The sequence below is a fragment of the Ammodytes marinus genome (genome assembly GCF_949987685.1).
Source record: "Ammodytes marinus genome assembly, chromosome: 11".
In the NCBI taxonomy this organism is placed as follows: Eukaryota; Metazoa; Chordata; class Actinopteri; order Uranoscopiformes; family Ammodytidae; genus Ammodytes; species Ammodytes marinus.
In genome coordinates, this window is record NC_137215.1 from 20,252,193 (window position 1) to 20,269,571 (window position 17,379).

Consider the following 17,379-nt stretch of genomic DNA (forward strand, 5'->3'; position numbering starts at 1 on the left):
CAGATCCGGGACCAGGATAGAGCCGGTTCCCAGCTGGTTCAACTTGGGAACCTATTAAGAACCAGTTTGTTTTCCACGGGCTAGAGACCCACATCATGGCTTCACTGTAAACATCTGTGTATGTCACCTGACGATGCCAATCTCCCAGCTAAAATTAGCGCTTGCTTTAAGCACAACAATAAACAATCGCAGCTGATACGTTGGATTTTTTTTTCATGTGTAGCCTTGGTCTTCGCTTTTTTAACCAAACACAACCTATCCAGCGTATTTGTTCTGGTAGTTGTGAACGCAATGTTCCGTAATTATGTTTTGCCTGATAGTAGTTGTGTTTTTTAAATATGGTGGGCATGGAGTTTTAATTGGTCTGGTTAGTCAAGATAATCGTTCCCCTTGTCCCTGATGTAAGCGGTTACCAGTTCAAGACCAGCTAAGAGTTTGTGTCACTCTGGCACCTGTTTTTTTTTTGGCGGGGAACTGGCTCTCCAGTGGTGGAAAAACAAGAACTGGTTCCTGACTGGGCACCAGTTCCAAACCTGCCCCAATTTGCCTCGTTGGAAAAGGGGTAAGATATTTGCAAATCGACATAAAGGGGAATCCCAGGAACTACTCAAATCCATGCAAAACCAGACAGAAACATTAAAAAAAGATGTGTGGATGGTATACTAAGATGACTTAATAAAGCTAATATTTGTCCTGTTTTGAGATCTGGTGGGAGGCCTGTGTCCAGAGCTGTGAGAAACTAAACATGGCTCAGGTGCGTGAGGCTAGCATGATGGATCATCCCCGCTGTGAAGCCGCCCCCTCTGCAGAGCCCTGAGAAGACAGCTGGGAGATAAGTCCCTATATGTGAGAGCACATCTCCCCTTCACATCGATCCCCCGCCCGCCACCAAGGCAGGAGGTCTTCACCTGCCAAACCACAAATAGGGGTAAAGGGAGGGCCAGGGTGAGAACAGAGTGAGAGAGCAGTTTTGGAGGGTCTAGCAGACACCTTCTAGTGATAAAGACACTGGAAGATAAAAACCCCTATTGGCCACGTGGAGATAAAAGACAAACAGTGTAGTGCTTTGTTTTGAGGGGGAAATAACATATTGAGCTCGCTGGTAGATAATGGTAATTTCTCTGTTGTTATAATCATCTCCTGTTTGTTTGTTTTTTGTTTTTTTTATAGCATGGCCAAAATAACAAAAACAAGCTTCGCAAGAATGCACAACCCAGAAATAATAAAGAGAGGCTTGTGGTCATTATCAAAACGGGAAAAATGTGAGTATTAGCATTTTACAGTTAATTGACCTTGTGTCAGTAACTTGGCAGGAATAGCATCGCTGGAAGTCAATTAAGAATGAAAGGAGGCTTTGCTCACAAGAAAAAAATAGCTACAACTAGCTACAATTAGAAAATTCCTCTGGAGTTAAAAAGCACAGCTGCAGGTCACAATCAACTGAAATGGTTTGTGTGACATTAATTGACACACAATATCTCCTGTTTCAGTGTTGACAGACAGACGCACATTCTAACTCATTGTTATTGCTGGGGTGTTGGAACAAAGCAATGTGTAATACCCCTCACAACGCCTAGTATTATCTGAAGAAGAAACCTGGATCAATCAACGAGGCTGCGTATACATTCTGACAACACGGAGACACTGCGAAAAGGTGATTTGCCCCAAAATAACAATAATGAAAAGATAATAGCCAAGAAAATGGCTTCTATTATTTCTCCGTACGTTCGCAAATGAATACTGAGCGAGGACTGCTGCAGTGACAGTCAGATAGCAATCAAGGGGGGGACAGTGCACCCTGCTTTACGGCTGCTTGGCTAGGTTATGGAGACGCATGTGTGTGACCTCTGACCTCAATCACAGAAGTTCTTCAGATGCTTTTGTTCACTAAAAGGCACTCTCCGTGTCACTGATACCGATTGGGATGCTGCACTGCTACGTGGCTGAAATGTTTACAGTCTTAACCGAGGATCAGACGAAATGAGGGCCACTCCAGGGCTGCGTGATTAGATGTGAATAAGATTTCAACAGCTAAGTGTACGAACACTCTAATGGACACCATTTGCACTGAGCAGCTAATTATGTGTTGGCTCTGATGTTACTTAATGCACATCTTTAGCCTCTGATGAATCATATTTCATTCCAGGTGTTTCAATCCAAATAAATACAGAAGTGTCATTCTGTCAAGTTCATAATTCTGTCCTATTATGATGTTTTTGTGTTAAGTCAATTTCTATGATTGCTCTACAGAAGGACTATTTCATTTGAAAGAAATGTTTGATGGACACATCATTATCTATTTTTTTGTTCAATGATTACAAAAAACACAATTAATGCTAAATCAATACAGGACACATACACACATACTGTGGATTAACAAAGACTATGTTGCACACTGCAAATGTAAGTGATGCCCTTGTTTATAATTTGCATTAAATAAGGCTTGAAGATGAGCTCTAAAATAAGCCACTGTTATAGAAACTAACAACACACACAGTATAAATCAGATAAATGGATGCACAATGGATGGGATCGGCCTATCTAACTGAAGGAAGTCAGGAGAGGCTGACACATTCAAAGTGACAACCAACACAGATGGATAAACATATCAGGCTGAGGCAGTGACCTTATTTCATTGTCAAAACCTTCCAACATATCGTCAACAAAAAAAAAATCCCTTGAGACCAAAAAATTAACATTCCTCAATCTAACTGGGTGCATTTTTTTACTCTAACCTCATTTCACTGTGTTGAAGAATGATTATTTCAATCATGTCACTGTAAAAGTCAAAATTTCAGACAAGAAGAACAGTGGGATTGGGCAGTAGCATTCTACTTTGAGTTCCCAAGCTATTATTCCCACACCACGGTTGGCTGCCTCAGATTTCCTCCATTGCTTTGATGGTAATGTTCTTCGGCAGGCCGCTAAAGTAATGACCATCTCTCAGTGTGGCACGGTGCAAGGTTGCACTGCACTACGCTCTAATGTTTTTGGCCCCTTATATTTAGGCACATTTAACGCAGACACATTGAGTGAAATAGACACAGAAAGACTGCCATGAGCCCACGGAGGAATATATAGACGTGTCAAAATGATGGAACTGATGAGTGCAGCTTTAATTGCTTTAATACCATAGAAACAAAAATAAGATAAGATAAGATAAATAAAAAAAGAAAAGTGTTCACTCACCTCCTCCTCCTCCCAGAAGACTGTGGTTTGCTGAAAAGAGAAAAGAAAAAAGAGTCAGTAAACTTCAAAGAGAAAGCAAAATATGGATAATTCAATAGAGCCAGAAATATTTAGACATACAAGTCTGGATTTGTTAACTGCACAAGTGGGGTGTCTCATAAATACATTTATTTCACTACCTTTTTTTTATATCATCTAATGAAAAAAACTACTACTAAGACATTTCACTGGGATTGAGAACAGAACAAAACACATTCTGGTTATGTTGAGAGCACTCAAAAGAACACCAGTTTTGGTATAAAGTTCCAAGCAAGGCCTGACATTGGCTTGAATGAGTATGCAGTTTTGTTAAATTGTTTTCACAAATATCAATTCCTCACCTGAAACCTGTAATCACACATTTGAAAAGCTGTGTCTGGCAATATAAGATTTGGCTTGTGAAGATCGGCGTCAAACAACACCACAGTAATTCAAAAGGAAATAACAACTATGCTGTCCAACCGTTTGTTTTTTCACATCTCCAACAGACAAAAGTGATAACTGTGTGTGCCAGAGTTTCCCTTTAAATATTAAAATAGCAAGTTGGCAACAAACATGTGATTTAGTCATGACTAATTGCAATATACACTCATTGGCAGATTTCTTTCTTGGCAACATGAGAGAGGTTATGCTCAATAAAACATGTGGTTCATTTAAAGCAATTAAAAGTGGCTTGGAGCTGTATCCCTTATTGTACAACAAGGAAAATCCAGATTTCCCCAAGGCTTGGTGGGGTTATGTTTCTTAATGAAAACAGAGTTCCACAAATGATTGGACACAAGCTGCGAGGAGCTCTTTGGCGCAAGACGTGTGACCCTAAAGAGTGAGGCTCTGCTCACGTATGACAGATATGTAGGAGCTCAGCCGTTATGCTGTTGTCAGCTTTAAAGCTATAGTGCGTAACTCCTGTCATCCTCATGAGGAATGGATTTTATGCTATGTTCTGCTGTACATCCAGGTTTTTTTCTTAGCAGTATAATTAACCACTAAAACATTTTGTGGGTGCTTCTTTGGTGCCATACTGAGAAATACAGAGAGAGTTTTTTTGGAGCCATAGGCTTAATCAACTTTTTGTCAATTCATTTGGCGATAGCTTGAATGTAACCGACATTAATTTGTATGAAAAGGTTATGCACTATAGCTTTAAGTAACCATACTATAAATGCACTGCTATACACTATAGCAGTTAAGTTCACCCACCCTCATAGTATGCAGATCTATAACACAGAACCATAACTTCCTGGTTCAACAGAAGGTAACATCAAAGTGGTATCCAAGTGAAGAGTGTATCATTAAATATGAATATATTTTCATTGCGTTCTGTCAGTTAGAGACAGCTGCTGTACATGAGAGGAGAAAGATTAGAGGGGATTTAAAGTACATCTGTTAATTTGGGTGTGACTGAAAAGTAGGTAGCCTATATGTGTGTGAAGTGTAGTTCATGCAGCGGGCAGTGGAAGAATCATTTACTGCAACATGCCTTTAATGATTTTCAGTTCCACTTACAGCAGTGGCTATCATTAGCAGTGAACACACTAGCCCATTAAAAGCTTATTATTTCATGAAAACGTTTTTGGTGCACAAAAGCGACCAATAATGACCATGTGGTACCGGGGAGAGCTGACCAATCACAGGGCAGTCCAGAGGCTACTATCATTTGTTTTTGCCAGATTACGCATAGAAGGGCACTTTCGGCGTGCAAGCCTGTTTCCACACCTTTCTGTGGCACCATTATGGCGAGCATTGTTCTCATTTGAGCACCACAAATATGAGTGGGCACGGGGACAAAGAAAGCTCTCCCACTGCAGATTTTTTTTCCACCAAAGACCTTTGTTATAAGTGTGTATGTGTGTGTGCGCGGATACAGTATGAGCATAGCATACACACACACACACAAGATAGAGCAACTCTAACAGTCATGCACAACTCTAACAGTCATGCACTGACAATCCACTGTCATGTTTACAATAGCACCTCTCCAGGTTTTTCTGTGGAGAAAAAAGACGCTTGTTCTCTCCCAGCCTTTAGCTCTGGAATCTGTCAGCTATCAACATCGAGCACACAACTAAAATGATGCGCATTTTCAACAACAATGTGCTGTTCATATTTGAAAAGCATGGATAATTTCAGTCACAAAAGAGACAACTTTGGATTTGAATTTTGCACAATGAAAAAAAAATGTGGTAGTGTTTGTTACTTTTTCTTAAGCTATAAATGTTGGAGCTTGATTTGACGTTTATTTTTTAATCAATAGAATGAAAGTAATAGTTTCAGTGACATTTAAAAGCAACCTTTAATCCTATTATTCTCAGCAAACTCTGTCACCATTGTCTAGTCTCCTGGGGAGTTGTCCTATTCCTGAGCTATTCAAACACTGGGGTTTAATTACCTGACATTATGGAAATGCATACCTGAGGGGGGGGCTCTTCATTTACTGCACTCCTAATCAAAGATTGGAGATGTGGTTGCTAATCAGTCTGACAACTCTCCTGCGTGGTCACGGTTGGGTATAGTGCTAGTAGTGGGTAACGGGGGTAGTCTGCTAGTTGAGATGTTAGATGCTTTCTAACCACATGTGACTTGGTGTGATCAGGGCAAGTAGCCCGCTGGGAGATGAAGAGCGTACGACTGCCATCTCTTTTCTGCGTTGGGTTCGATAAATGAAGAAGTAGGGAGGGGTGTATTTTAAAAAAATAATGCCTTTTGATTTCTTCTCCTCCTCCTCCTGCATCCTCTCTTTTAATGATCAGAAAGTCACGAAACATGTTTTGGCAGTTTATCTTATTGCACGCTGTGCAGCTTATGCACACAAAATATCTGTTAAGAGTCAGTGAGCTCAGCCCACAGCGAAGGGAAGCATTAAAATCTCAAAATGGATGGGGGGGACTTGCTTTAACATTCCGTCTTCATGCATGATAGTACACATAACAAGCAGCTGGTAGAGAAGCTATGACCTCCGGCAGCACGCAGACAGAGCAGCCCTATATCTTGGCACCAAAGGCTGTGTGAGCCCGTCCCTTATTCAGTATGACTTGCCTGAAAATAAGAGACTGAATAAGCTTCAATTATCCTGAGTGAAAATCAAAGCAGAAAACTCTATATTTGGCCACATCCATCTCATACTGCATATTTTACGGTTGTGTGTATTAATTATAAACCAGCTCCCCCTTGCCGTTTGTGCCGGCCCTGGCTCGGTCTGGCTATCTTGTGGTGGATCAACACATGTCTGCCTTTAGGGAAGCGGTCAGAGAGCCAACAGTTACAGCATTATCAAAAGAGCATTATCCCTTTCTTCTACAGTGAGTGTGTGTACATGGAGTTGTCTCTTGAAATGTGCTTTAAATGTTTTATTTCTTTTTTTTTTTTACTTTTCCACCCTTTCCTCAGCGTCGGCATGTTCCCCAGAGAATTTCACGAATCAATTGTTTTTCTTCAAGGACAGAGCAGACCACATCTTCATCTCCAAAAACACCTACTAGATGGATCCTATCACATTGAACAAATACTGGAGTGGTCTTTGAGCTTCAATATGTTAAGGTACAGTATATTAAAGGTTTGCAATGACCCAGTTAATGAGAAGACACTGACAGAGGAAGCCAAAGGGGGAATGATTTGGAGTAGATCAATGGGGCTTTGCTGAGAGACATCCCAATAGTAAACCACAACATGGGTCGTAAATCTCAGTAGAAGGGCTCACCAGACCGCCTGGCGATGGCAGGTCATTAGAGGCTGCTGGTCCATGGCATTAGGCTTACGCTATCAAACACATGCCCGAACTGTCACTGTGGGGAGCACACACACTTCCTGTCTGCCCTTTGAACTCCCACAAACCCCCACACGGCAACCTCATTTACCCCCTCCCCCCAGCCAATGACAATGAAGTGTGGGCCCGCTGTTGTGTAAAAAAATATTGATAACACAACTCTATGCCAGAGAGTGTGACAGCCAGGCACAGTTTACGGATCCTGGCACTGCGACAAGAAGCCAGCACAGACACACAAACATAGGGGGAAAAGGAATGGCGAAACCCTCTCCCTATTGTATCAGTGTGTCCGTGTATTTGCAGAGCATTCATAAAAATTGGCTTGAGTGCCCCTGTGTGTGGGTCCTCCTGTGTGTGCAGAGGGCAGTGAGGCATGGAGCTAGGTTACGAATGTGTGGTGTGTCGTCACCGCAGCACTATAGATCATGTAGTTAAATGGTAAGTGCTAGTGCATAACCACAAAAACCTCAAGGCAGTAAACAGATCCACTGTCTACCTTCTGGCGACCTTAGCTGAACCCTTTTTAATATGCTCCGTCCGTATACACACACACACGCACCTTATCCAACCTCTTGCACCTAGCTACCTCAATAAGCTAAAGGAGAGGTGAATAGTGCACTCTGCTGTGACCCTGGGATAACAGGTGGGGTACAGAAACTAATAAAAAATAAAAAGTTGTATGGTCCAAGTTGCCTGCTCACTCGGAAAATATATAAGTTGCTGAGTCAAAAGGATATATTTTTAAAAATGTTCAACCAGGCCACCACCACTGCAATATAATATCTATCTGTGTCTGCAAATCTTTAACAGGCATTTCAGCAGGATTTTCAATAAATATATCAGTGACGGGGACGATCCCTGCTATGTCCTATTCATAGCAACTGTATACTCATCAGCACATTTCAATATCGCATGATTCAAAATCAGTGGGTTTTGAATCATGTTTTAGCGGTCCTGAAGGAAGTTATTGTGGTTTTGAGCAAATGTGTTTCCAAAAACACACAAGATGTCCCAGATAAGAATCACAAACTAGGTCAATAGAGCTGCTCTTTGTTAGCGGGAGTCGCATCATTGTTTTTCCTACATTCTTCGGCTTTACCTAGATTTAATATTCACGGCTAATTTGACGGCCACAAATTAGCATCAACTACACAATGAACTGCAAAATGGATGATCTGCTATAATGAATAAAACAAAAAGGCGATCGCTTGTAGACTGGGTTGACACTTAGTTGGTCATTAGGCCTGTTCCTCTTCATAGTGTTCTGATGATGTCTAACATGTCAGCTTTGAATGTCGATGTTCAAAGCGTCAGTGGAGTGAAGAACCTTGGCAAATTCTCTTTGAGCGGAATAATGTGCTGCTCCACACTCACACACAGACACTTTTCCACTCCACCAGCCTTCCTAACAGGCAGTTCTACCAGGCCTGTAACACACACACACACACACACACACACACACACACACACACACACACACACACACACACACACACACACACACACACACACACACACACACACACACACACACACACACACACACACACACACACACACACACACACACACACACACACACACACACACACACACACCAGCAGCCCATGCCATGTGGAGCTCTGTGTTAAATTGAGGCAATTCTAACATTTAATGATGAGTTCTCCTATTTTATTTTAGCAGCAGGCAAAATCAGCACGCATAGAAATAAAACTTGCGCAAGCCACCAGTCGTGGGATGAGAGGAGAGGCAACAGTGGTATTTCTTATTGTGGCACATTAAAAATGCATGCTACACACCACACATAGTGCCTCGCCTGTTAATACTGCTTGGCATTTTAGTTCTTTATAGCAACTAGTGGTCCCTGGGGAGCCTTACTGAGCCAGACAAACTTGTGGTAGAGGTGGCACCATCCCAGCAGCATATTCACAAACACAATAAAAAAAGCCTGGATCATGCTTCATGTGGAATAAAAGGCAAGGGAGTCAAAATGACACAACTGTGGCTAAAATAAGTAAGCAAGGTTCTACTCCATACTACAGTGTGCAAAATGGACTGTTAATATCACAGTACCTATCAGAGCATTATCTCAATCCTGACATGCCATGTGATTGGTTTCTGTTTGCATACTATACAAATGTGCTAGTTTAATATCTGTGAAAACTTAATTGAAAAAATTGTGTTGGCCTCTGCTGTGACACAAACTTTTTTCACAAAACACCACATTCTATTTAATCTTTTATTTATCTATTATCTTATCTTTCAATTATTTAGAATACTGTCAGCCTTTTCCTCCCAGTGTGCCACACAGCTTACAGTTAGTTACAGCGTGTTTCTGCTTTGTACAATTTCAGGAGGACCTTGTTGTCGGCCATGTTTGCTTTTCAGCAGTTACATTTAATTGATCTGTTGCAAGTCTCATTTCTCATGTGAATTAATATTCTGTCAGTGGACCTCAGAACAAACTAAATGTACATTTAGTAAGACGGTGGGGTGAGCTTTTCACGCCATTAAAAGCTCATCTGGACAGAAAGTCTGTTTTTGGGATTCCTTGGTTACCTCCACTGCTGCATACAATGGCCTCATGTGTTAGTTACCATACCAACCTCAGCCATGTGTATTCGTTTTCGAAGAAGCGTTTGACTTCTGACTATAGCTTTGGAAGAGACCTCTTTGACTTAACCTTTTAAAATCACTGTAATACAAATGATGTAGATTCTATTATAAGTCGATTTAGTATTTTTTTAAATACATTTTTATACATCTTCATTTCTACAACTACTTCTTATATAGCGTTGATGGCAGTTTTTTTTACAGCTTCCTTAGAACTACAGCGGTAGTGTTATGATGTCTGAATGTATCAATATGACAAGATACTGGTGTCAGAGTGATTAATTCCTTTCCTCCGTAGGCTTGTCACCTTCATAACAAAGCAACAATACCAGATGCCAAAGCCAGCCCACACGTCTATTGTTATAATTACCTGACCTTCAAATCCACATTAATGAGCCCAGGATGATCCCATTCTCTTTCATCATTTGGCTTCGGAGCCCTCCTTTTATCTAACAAGGTCACCTTTCACAACACTGCTTCTCCCTGCAATACACATCCCTCTCATAAATATACATCTACCTGCATCAGCTCAACCCCCAATCCTAAGAAAGGTAGCTTGGAGAAATTACAAGAAAAAAATAAAGCTGTAGGTGGGTTCTGCAAAGCGAAACTTTGTGTTTCTTCTGAAGCTGACGCCAAGGGAAAGTCAATGCCACCAAATTTAGCCACAGAAAAAAATGACTTTCAAACAATTCGAGTGCTACTTAAATCATTGTTTTCAACATTAAGTAAGGACACAGCCTATTAACATGCACAAGACAGACAGTGCAGGGGGGCCTGTGCAGAGAGCAGGGTTAATTAGATTTACATTCCCACTATTTTAAATAAAAAATGTGCTGTGGTTGTCACCAAAACAGAAAAGTGGTTTCTCAGAAACCACACGCATTTAATTATTAATTTGCTATAATATATTTCAGCCGCATTTTACAGTAGCACTTTAGTATAAATTCAGAGTATTCAGATTTGGAAGAAGTGAAACTCAGGACACCATCAGATTAATAAGGAAGGGCTGTTTAGAGCCCAAGCAAATCTCTAACAATTTAAACGGAAAATATTAAATAAAGTCTAGGAGACAACAAATACAAACTAAAACCATGGTTCAAAAATCAAACCTTTTAAAGAAACATGTAAATTTTTTAACTAGCATATTCTCAGTCTAATTCTTATCCAAAACCTTGACTCATGTGCATTAAATGTGTGTATTGACATCTCAGCACACCTCACTGCTCACAGGCCTAGGTGACCCTAAAGAACACTGACTAGATTAGATTTTTTACAGTATAGAATTGCTGATGAATAAGAATCCAGCACTCAGGCGGGGTATCCACTAATAGTCAACCAACCCTGTTGTGTGTGGGAACTTTAAAGAGGCATCATAATGTTCTAGTTTAAATAGGTTCGCTGCAAACCTACAGTGTCACTGTTGAGCTCTGGCAGGATTTGGGAAAGCAGCTGCATTATAGATTTCTCCAGTCACATTTCTGGGTTGGTGGTGGTGGTAGCTGGCTGCTGCTGCTGCTTTAGCCTGTGTTTGGTGGGTGCTTGTGATCAGGCCTGTAAGACCTGCATGGCTACTCAGGGCCTTCACACTCCACTACCCCCAGCTAGGTACCCAGCCGGCAGTCAGACACCCACCCCCCCCCCCCCCCCCCCTCTCACCCCATCCAAAATAACATGGCTGGGATTTCTGCAGATGGAAGGGCCGGGACAGAATTCAATTGGAGACCCTCAGCTAGAGGTGTGGTTTCTTCCTTATATATGACCACTTCTTCTTTGCGGTAAATAGAAGTCTGGAAATGAGGGCATTGCCTTTAATAGCCATGCCAGGTGATTTACAATCAGAAGAGCCAGACTCCATATACCTTAAGTGCAGAACATTGCATTAGGGAAAAGTGCATTGTCTTTCTTTAACACTAAATGTATTTTAACTTCTCTTACTTCCTTACTAACATGCACTTAACCGGCACTTATGAGCATCCGTTCCCACAAGCGTCTATTTGATCACCGAGGTGTAAGTGTTGAGGTGATGTGTGAATTTGGCCCTGGCTTCAGAGGTTCTTTCGTTTATGTCACAGAGACTCGTCTCCCAGGAGCACACACATCAAACGGGCTGGAGCAAACTTCTCCTAAGTCAAGAACAGATGCATCTTATTATTTATGTAACCATGGTGAAAAGAAAACTTTTCCACTAAGGCCTCTGCCTTTGTACTTGTTAGGAATTGAAGCTGCATGGTAATAAAAAGGAGGCAGTTTATCAAAACTGTAACAATTGGAACTCCTCTACATCTTGTAGGCTAAGGCTACATTTGTTTTTGTACAACATAACATTTTTAAATGAGGCAATTATGGGAGACCCACTGACTCACTAATATACAGTGCTAAACAACCATTCTTAAGTGTCTAACAGAAAACTGACTATATGCTTAATTATAAAATGACATAGCATCAATAATAGAAAGGCTTTATATCAGAAGCAAATGCAAAAACATATGCTTGGACAAACTGACACTTCTAAATTGAGTGTAGCTGAGTCTTAACAAAGACACGTCAGTTCAGTGAGTCTACTGCACTACATGATGAAAGCTTTGGCAAATTAAATCCACTTCTTACTGGATGAGAGGTGATCTTATAAATAATCACACCTGTATTAACATTAATGGTGACAGCTCTAAGGGTTTGATCATAATGGGAGGTATTTACTTTGAGACAAGTTATTTATTTATCATACTTTGAAATGGAAATGAAATCAGTTTTGCACCTAAAAAAACGATATGTTCCATTGTGCCTGCTCAACTCACATTTGTCCCAATCACATACAGGCTACATTTTGAGGCAAGTTAAAGTCAACAGGAACAGTGTATTTCCTCTTACAGCGTCTTTGAGTGTCTAGAAAAGTGCTATATAAATGGTATCAATTATCATTATGAAAAGGAATTTAAATGCATGTTGGAGCAGTTACGGTTATCACTTTCCTGCGGTAAAATCGTTGTGCTAAAGTAGAAGAGACGTGACTGACTGCATTACATTGATAGTACACCGTGTTATATCCCTGTTAGATAGTGTAGCTTGTGAATACTATAGTACCTACAGCAGGAGAGGGTATATTAAACCTGCATGAATAATTAAGAGTTCCTGCCTTTTAAGCAATGGTGAAATTAGCTTAGATACACTGATGTCTGCAAGAAGTATAGGATATTTTTGTTTTGAGTTTGTTTGTAGACACAAATGGATCACGATATGTTCACTTCAGTGCATCTTCAAACATCAGCATCTGTCAGGGGTTTTTTTTCCCCCCACAAACACATTTACGCATAATCTCTACAGATATTTGTTTTGCTCAATGGTATCTGTAGCCTTTTGTTACAAGAAAACAAAAAGACAACCAGTTTCAATTGCTTCTTCAAGGAAAAGTTTGAAAAGGCATCCTGTGAAATAGTAAAAACCCTGTGCTGACAACATGAGAATCATACAATCAGACAGGCAGAGTGTTTTCCTCTTGGCAAGTGTCACCAAATATGCCTGGGCTTGACAAGAGCAGAAAAGGTAAATACAGAAAACACAGTCTGCTCAAATCAATTTCAGTCAAAGAAATCTATCTGAAGTCATCCTGCTACCATTTTAGGATGTCTAAACAGAGGACCTATGGCTTAATATAACCTCTCCATTAGGCTATACAGTATCACGTAAAAGCTCCATTTATCCAAATGTGCCTGAACAACTGGAATCCTCCATTGTAAGAAAGTGCTCATTAGAATCCATAATCATATCCTCCTATGTTTGAAAGACAAGGCGTGACTAGAAGATTGCTAATTACACATCATTTCAATTGGAAGAAGGGAAGCCTACCATGACCCTTCCATACACTCAATGCATTTTAATTCAGTGCATTATGTCTGTCTTTGCAGCAAAATGTGCTCTACTTAAAATACACAAAATAATGAGACACACATTCAACCACATCAAACTGAATAATTGACAGACCTGTTGCCGGCTGAGAAATTTAAATAGTCATCTTGGGGAAACTTAACCAGGAGAATGGATTGACAATGGTTATATCTCTCTAAATGATATTGCCGTCCTCCTGCTGAACCTTGCAGCGCTGCTTAATTGCAGCCGTTAATCGGAGTACCTCCCAGCTCTTTATTTCAGTGCTAAAGCCCAACACATACGCACCGCTGCCATCTTAGTGTTGGATTATGTGCTAGAGCCAAGATTTAAACAAAATATTCTCCCACTGATGTACTGATGAAGGATTTGCATGAACTATTGCATGTAAAGTAAATGAACTAGCTTTCCTGTGACTTTAGGGTTTCCTGCATTGACTACCGATAGAGGTGGAGTCAGGAATTTTGAAGAACGCTTGTTGTCAAAATCAGTTTTCAAAATAATAAAAAAAAACAATGTTAATACGCAGACAAGGCTCACGTGCCAGTTTACAGAGCCTAGGCTGTGTATTAACATCAGTTTTTATTTTCACACTCAGTACGGGCAGGTAGCGGATCGTGAGGAGATAATTATTGATTTTGACAAAAGTGATTTTGACATCAAGCATTCTCCAAAATGACTGACTACCTGAGAAGTTTCCTCAGGGGAGGTGCATTACAGGACTCCAAAGTGTCATCTTAAATTGCATTAACTCACCATTCGCATATAATATGAGAGGTGAGCAAGCAAAGACAGTGGGTGATAACGAGAAGCGAACCCTGTGGAACTTCCAGCCAAGCTGCCAGGCCAGTTTAACATGAGACTGTCAGCTTTGGTGTTCCTGTGTTAAAGCGTCTACAATAGGAGGTGGGGCGGTGAACAGAGAGCCGCTTTACTTTCGCAGACCCAATACACCAATCAAACAATAAATCACGCTAGCACACTAGTTACATTGTGAGGGTCTGTCACTTCTGGAGAGCCAATTCACATGGCTTTTTTCACAAGAAGAAAATGAGGGTTTTTCGACTCACACGTACTGAGAGACTAACTGTTAGGCTGGCAGTAGAGCTGAATGTGAATGGAGGCACCCCTCCAAGATTTATTTAACTCACTACTTTATTATTCCTTTTCCTTGCACTTAGTGTAAGAGGTGGAAAAGTGCCTCGGTAAGAAACACGTAATCAGCATGAATAACTCAACGTGTACACGTCATTTCAATGGCTCTGACTGGACATTTCCTTAAGATAAGATCCCAGTGTAAGAGTAATAATAAATCCAGCCTTAACCTCACACTTGGCTCACAAAAACATTTCTGGCAGGTAGTAGAATGGAAACAGAGAAAAAAAAACGAACTTGGCCTCGAAAACACAGCAGATGCGAGAACGGATTCAATGAAAAGCTCCCGATAGAAATTCTGCATACAAATCAAACAAGAAGTGAAAAAATAAAAGCTGAGTGAGGTGTACAGGATTTGTTTGTAAGTCAGAATAGGAGGCAAAAACGGAAGAGGGATACTGAAAGATGATTTATTATCCTGTTTTGCTGAGAAAAACTCAGAGATAATACATTTTGCACACCAAGTATATTTTACAGCTTACAAGGGAAAAAAAACATACCATACTCAATTAAATACTTGAAGATCGAAAAAGACGGCAACATTTCACAGGCAGGTAGTTTTAAGACAGTTCCAGTTAAATTCAAAAGAAGGCATGAAACAGAGTAAGGGATATCATTTTGTTATGTGAAAACTAATTCCTTGGTAGGCTGTGGGAGACATCATGTACTTGTGGCATTGCCCTGATTACGACATCCAAGATCAAACACGCTAGTAGGTACTGCACAACTCTACCCTTTTCCAAGTATCCAACATAACACGGAGATCTGTTTGCTCAATATTGGTTGTCACTACAATCAACCAGCTGTCCTTAACACTACTGCTCTAAATGCTGTTATAGGTTAAATGAAAGTTGTGGCCTTAATAAGTTGAGTCAGTACAAGGAAGTGCGCTTTGGAAAATTAATTCAAATAAAAAAGTCAGAGGGGAGACAGACCTGGGGTGCGTAACCCCACGCCCGGTACAAGTCGTCAGACTCATTCAATAATAGCTGTAGTTGCACCGGATGTTTCTAGCTAGAGGAGAAGGACTCCACAGTGACCTTGCATCACAAGGACACATCATTTGAAATGCATTGGGTGCCACCGCGCTGTGATATATACTTTTTCTAGAATTAACCTCAGCTAGTCTTTCCTGTCACCAACAAATCAGGGACTATGAGTACGGACAGGTCCCAAGTCCCCACACACAAATACACACCATTCTCGCTCTGCCCTCACCATGTTCACTGCCACCAGCTCAAAGGACAAGAGGCAAACATGACAAATTGCCTGAAAGATCTCATAGGTCAGTGAGCCACATGTTTGACAAATACAATCTAATTGTGAATCATTTGTTTTTCAAATATCCTTTCCGACAATGTGAAAGGATGGAAATGTCTGCGTGGCCTCTATTAGAGGCAGATACCTATCTGTATTCCAAGGTTACCTCAACCGTAGGGCAGTCCAGTCGGTGAGCAAAAAGGCCTCCTGTCTAATGCGTCTACAAATAGTAAACGTGAATGCATTGTTGAGAAGAGAGAGAGCGAAGCCACAGTTGGCTAAAAGCACACATGATTAAAATGCAATTCAGTTAGGAGGGCTGAGATGGATGAATGGCCTAAATAGAATCGGCAGCTGCACAGGTAGTCTGACTCTGACTTAACCAGTGTCCATCATTGGGTTTCGATTTGTCTCTCAGTATAAGAGTTGGCACTAGTTACAAAACTGGAAGTAAGAAAAAACAACTTGATGATAAGACAGAGGATGCAATTAATATGCATGGATTTCTCATTGAACATTTGGCTACAAATGGAAAACTAAAAAACATATCATTGCAAAATCTGGTTTAGATTTTTGAAAGCAGAACCACATTTCTTTCAATCTTTTTTAATTAAATGCCAAGACGGTGGCATCTCCTTTACAGCATAATAACCGTCACACAGCTACATTCAGATGTGGCATCAGATTAGCGTCTCAGAGCTTTCTCCCTGAATACACAGAAGGAATGTGACACTGTCTGGATTAAAGCAGCACTTCAAAGAGAGGAGCAACTTTGTGATGATTAATGGAGGTTCTAATTACTGAGGAGCCACCATTAAAAAGGGACCAATGCTAGCTCTCACAGTGCTCATCATTTATGAAGCTGCTGCTGGACCCAACCCACCTAAGCGTTAAATTGGCTCTCCTTGTGCTACACAGAAATGTAAAAGAAAACACAACTTCAGACACATTGAAAGGAACAATATCTGAAAAGTCTGACCCGCACAACACAGTCACATATTATTTTTAGTCAGCAAGAAGAAGAAAAAAGTGTAATTAAAAAGAAACATAAAGGGAGAAAACTGCAAAAATTCTTAAGAAGACCCAGACCGGATTGATTTTGAGAGGAGATGCAATATGTATGGTACCCTTTTAAAAGCTTTAAAATGCATTCTTCATAGAATTCCCGGCACAAGCTCAAATCTCGCTATGTCTCTCTGCAAAATCTACTATATCCTTGGGGCTGCAACAGCACAGTCCTTGTAATGGTGTCCAGCGCATCCGTCTGCTTATCTGATCAAGTGGACCCTTCATTGGTGTGGCAAACAAGCATTATTTTTGTCACTGCAGGAACTGCCTGTTCAATCTTATTTATGAGTTATACAAGGGAAGTGGATGCCTCCTGCCCAGTGCCGCAGTGTAGCAGAGAGGATGTGGTTTTAATCTTCACTTCCATCTTTAATGAGATCTGATGCAGTAGAGGCAGGATTGCTAAA

The 17,379-nt window shown here is 40.7% G+C and overlaps 1 protein-coding gene across 5 annotated transcripts in view; it reads right to left on the reverse strand.

Annotated features, from left to right (window-relative positions):
* Nucleotides 1-17,379, reverse strand: part of macrod2 (mono-ADP ribosylhydrolase 2) — a 425,756-nt gene that overhangs the window by 313,289 nt on the left and 95,088 nt on the right. For all 5 annotated transcript variants that reach the window (XM_080036751.1, XM_080036749.1, XM_080036750.1 and 2 more), the window contains exon 4: nucleotides 3,190-3,219. In XM_080036751.1, the coding sequence (XP_079892877.1) occupies nucleotides 3,190-3,219 (30 nt within the window). The remainder of the gene's footprint in view (nucleotides 1-3,189; nucleotides 3,220-17,379) is intronic.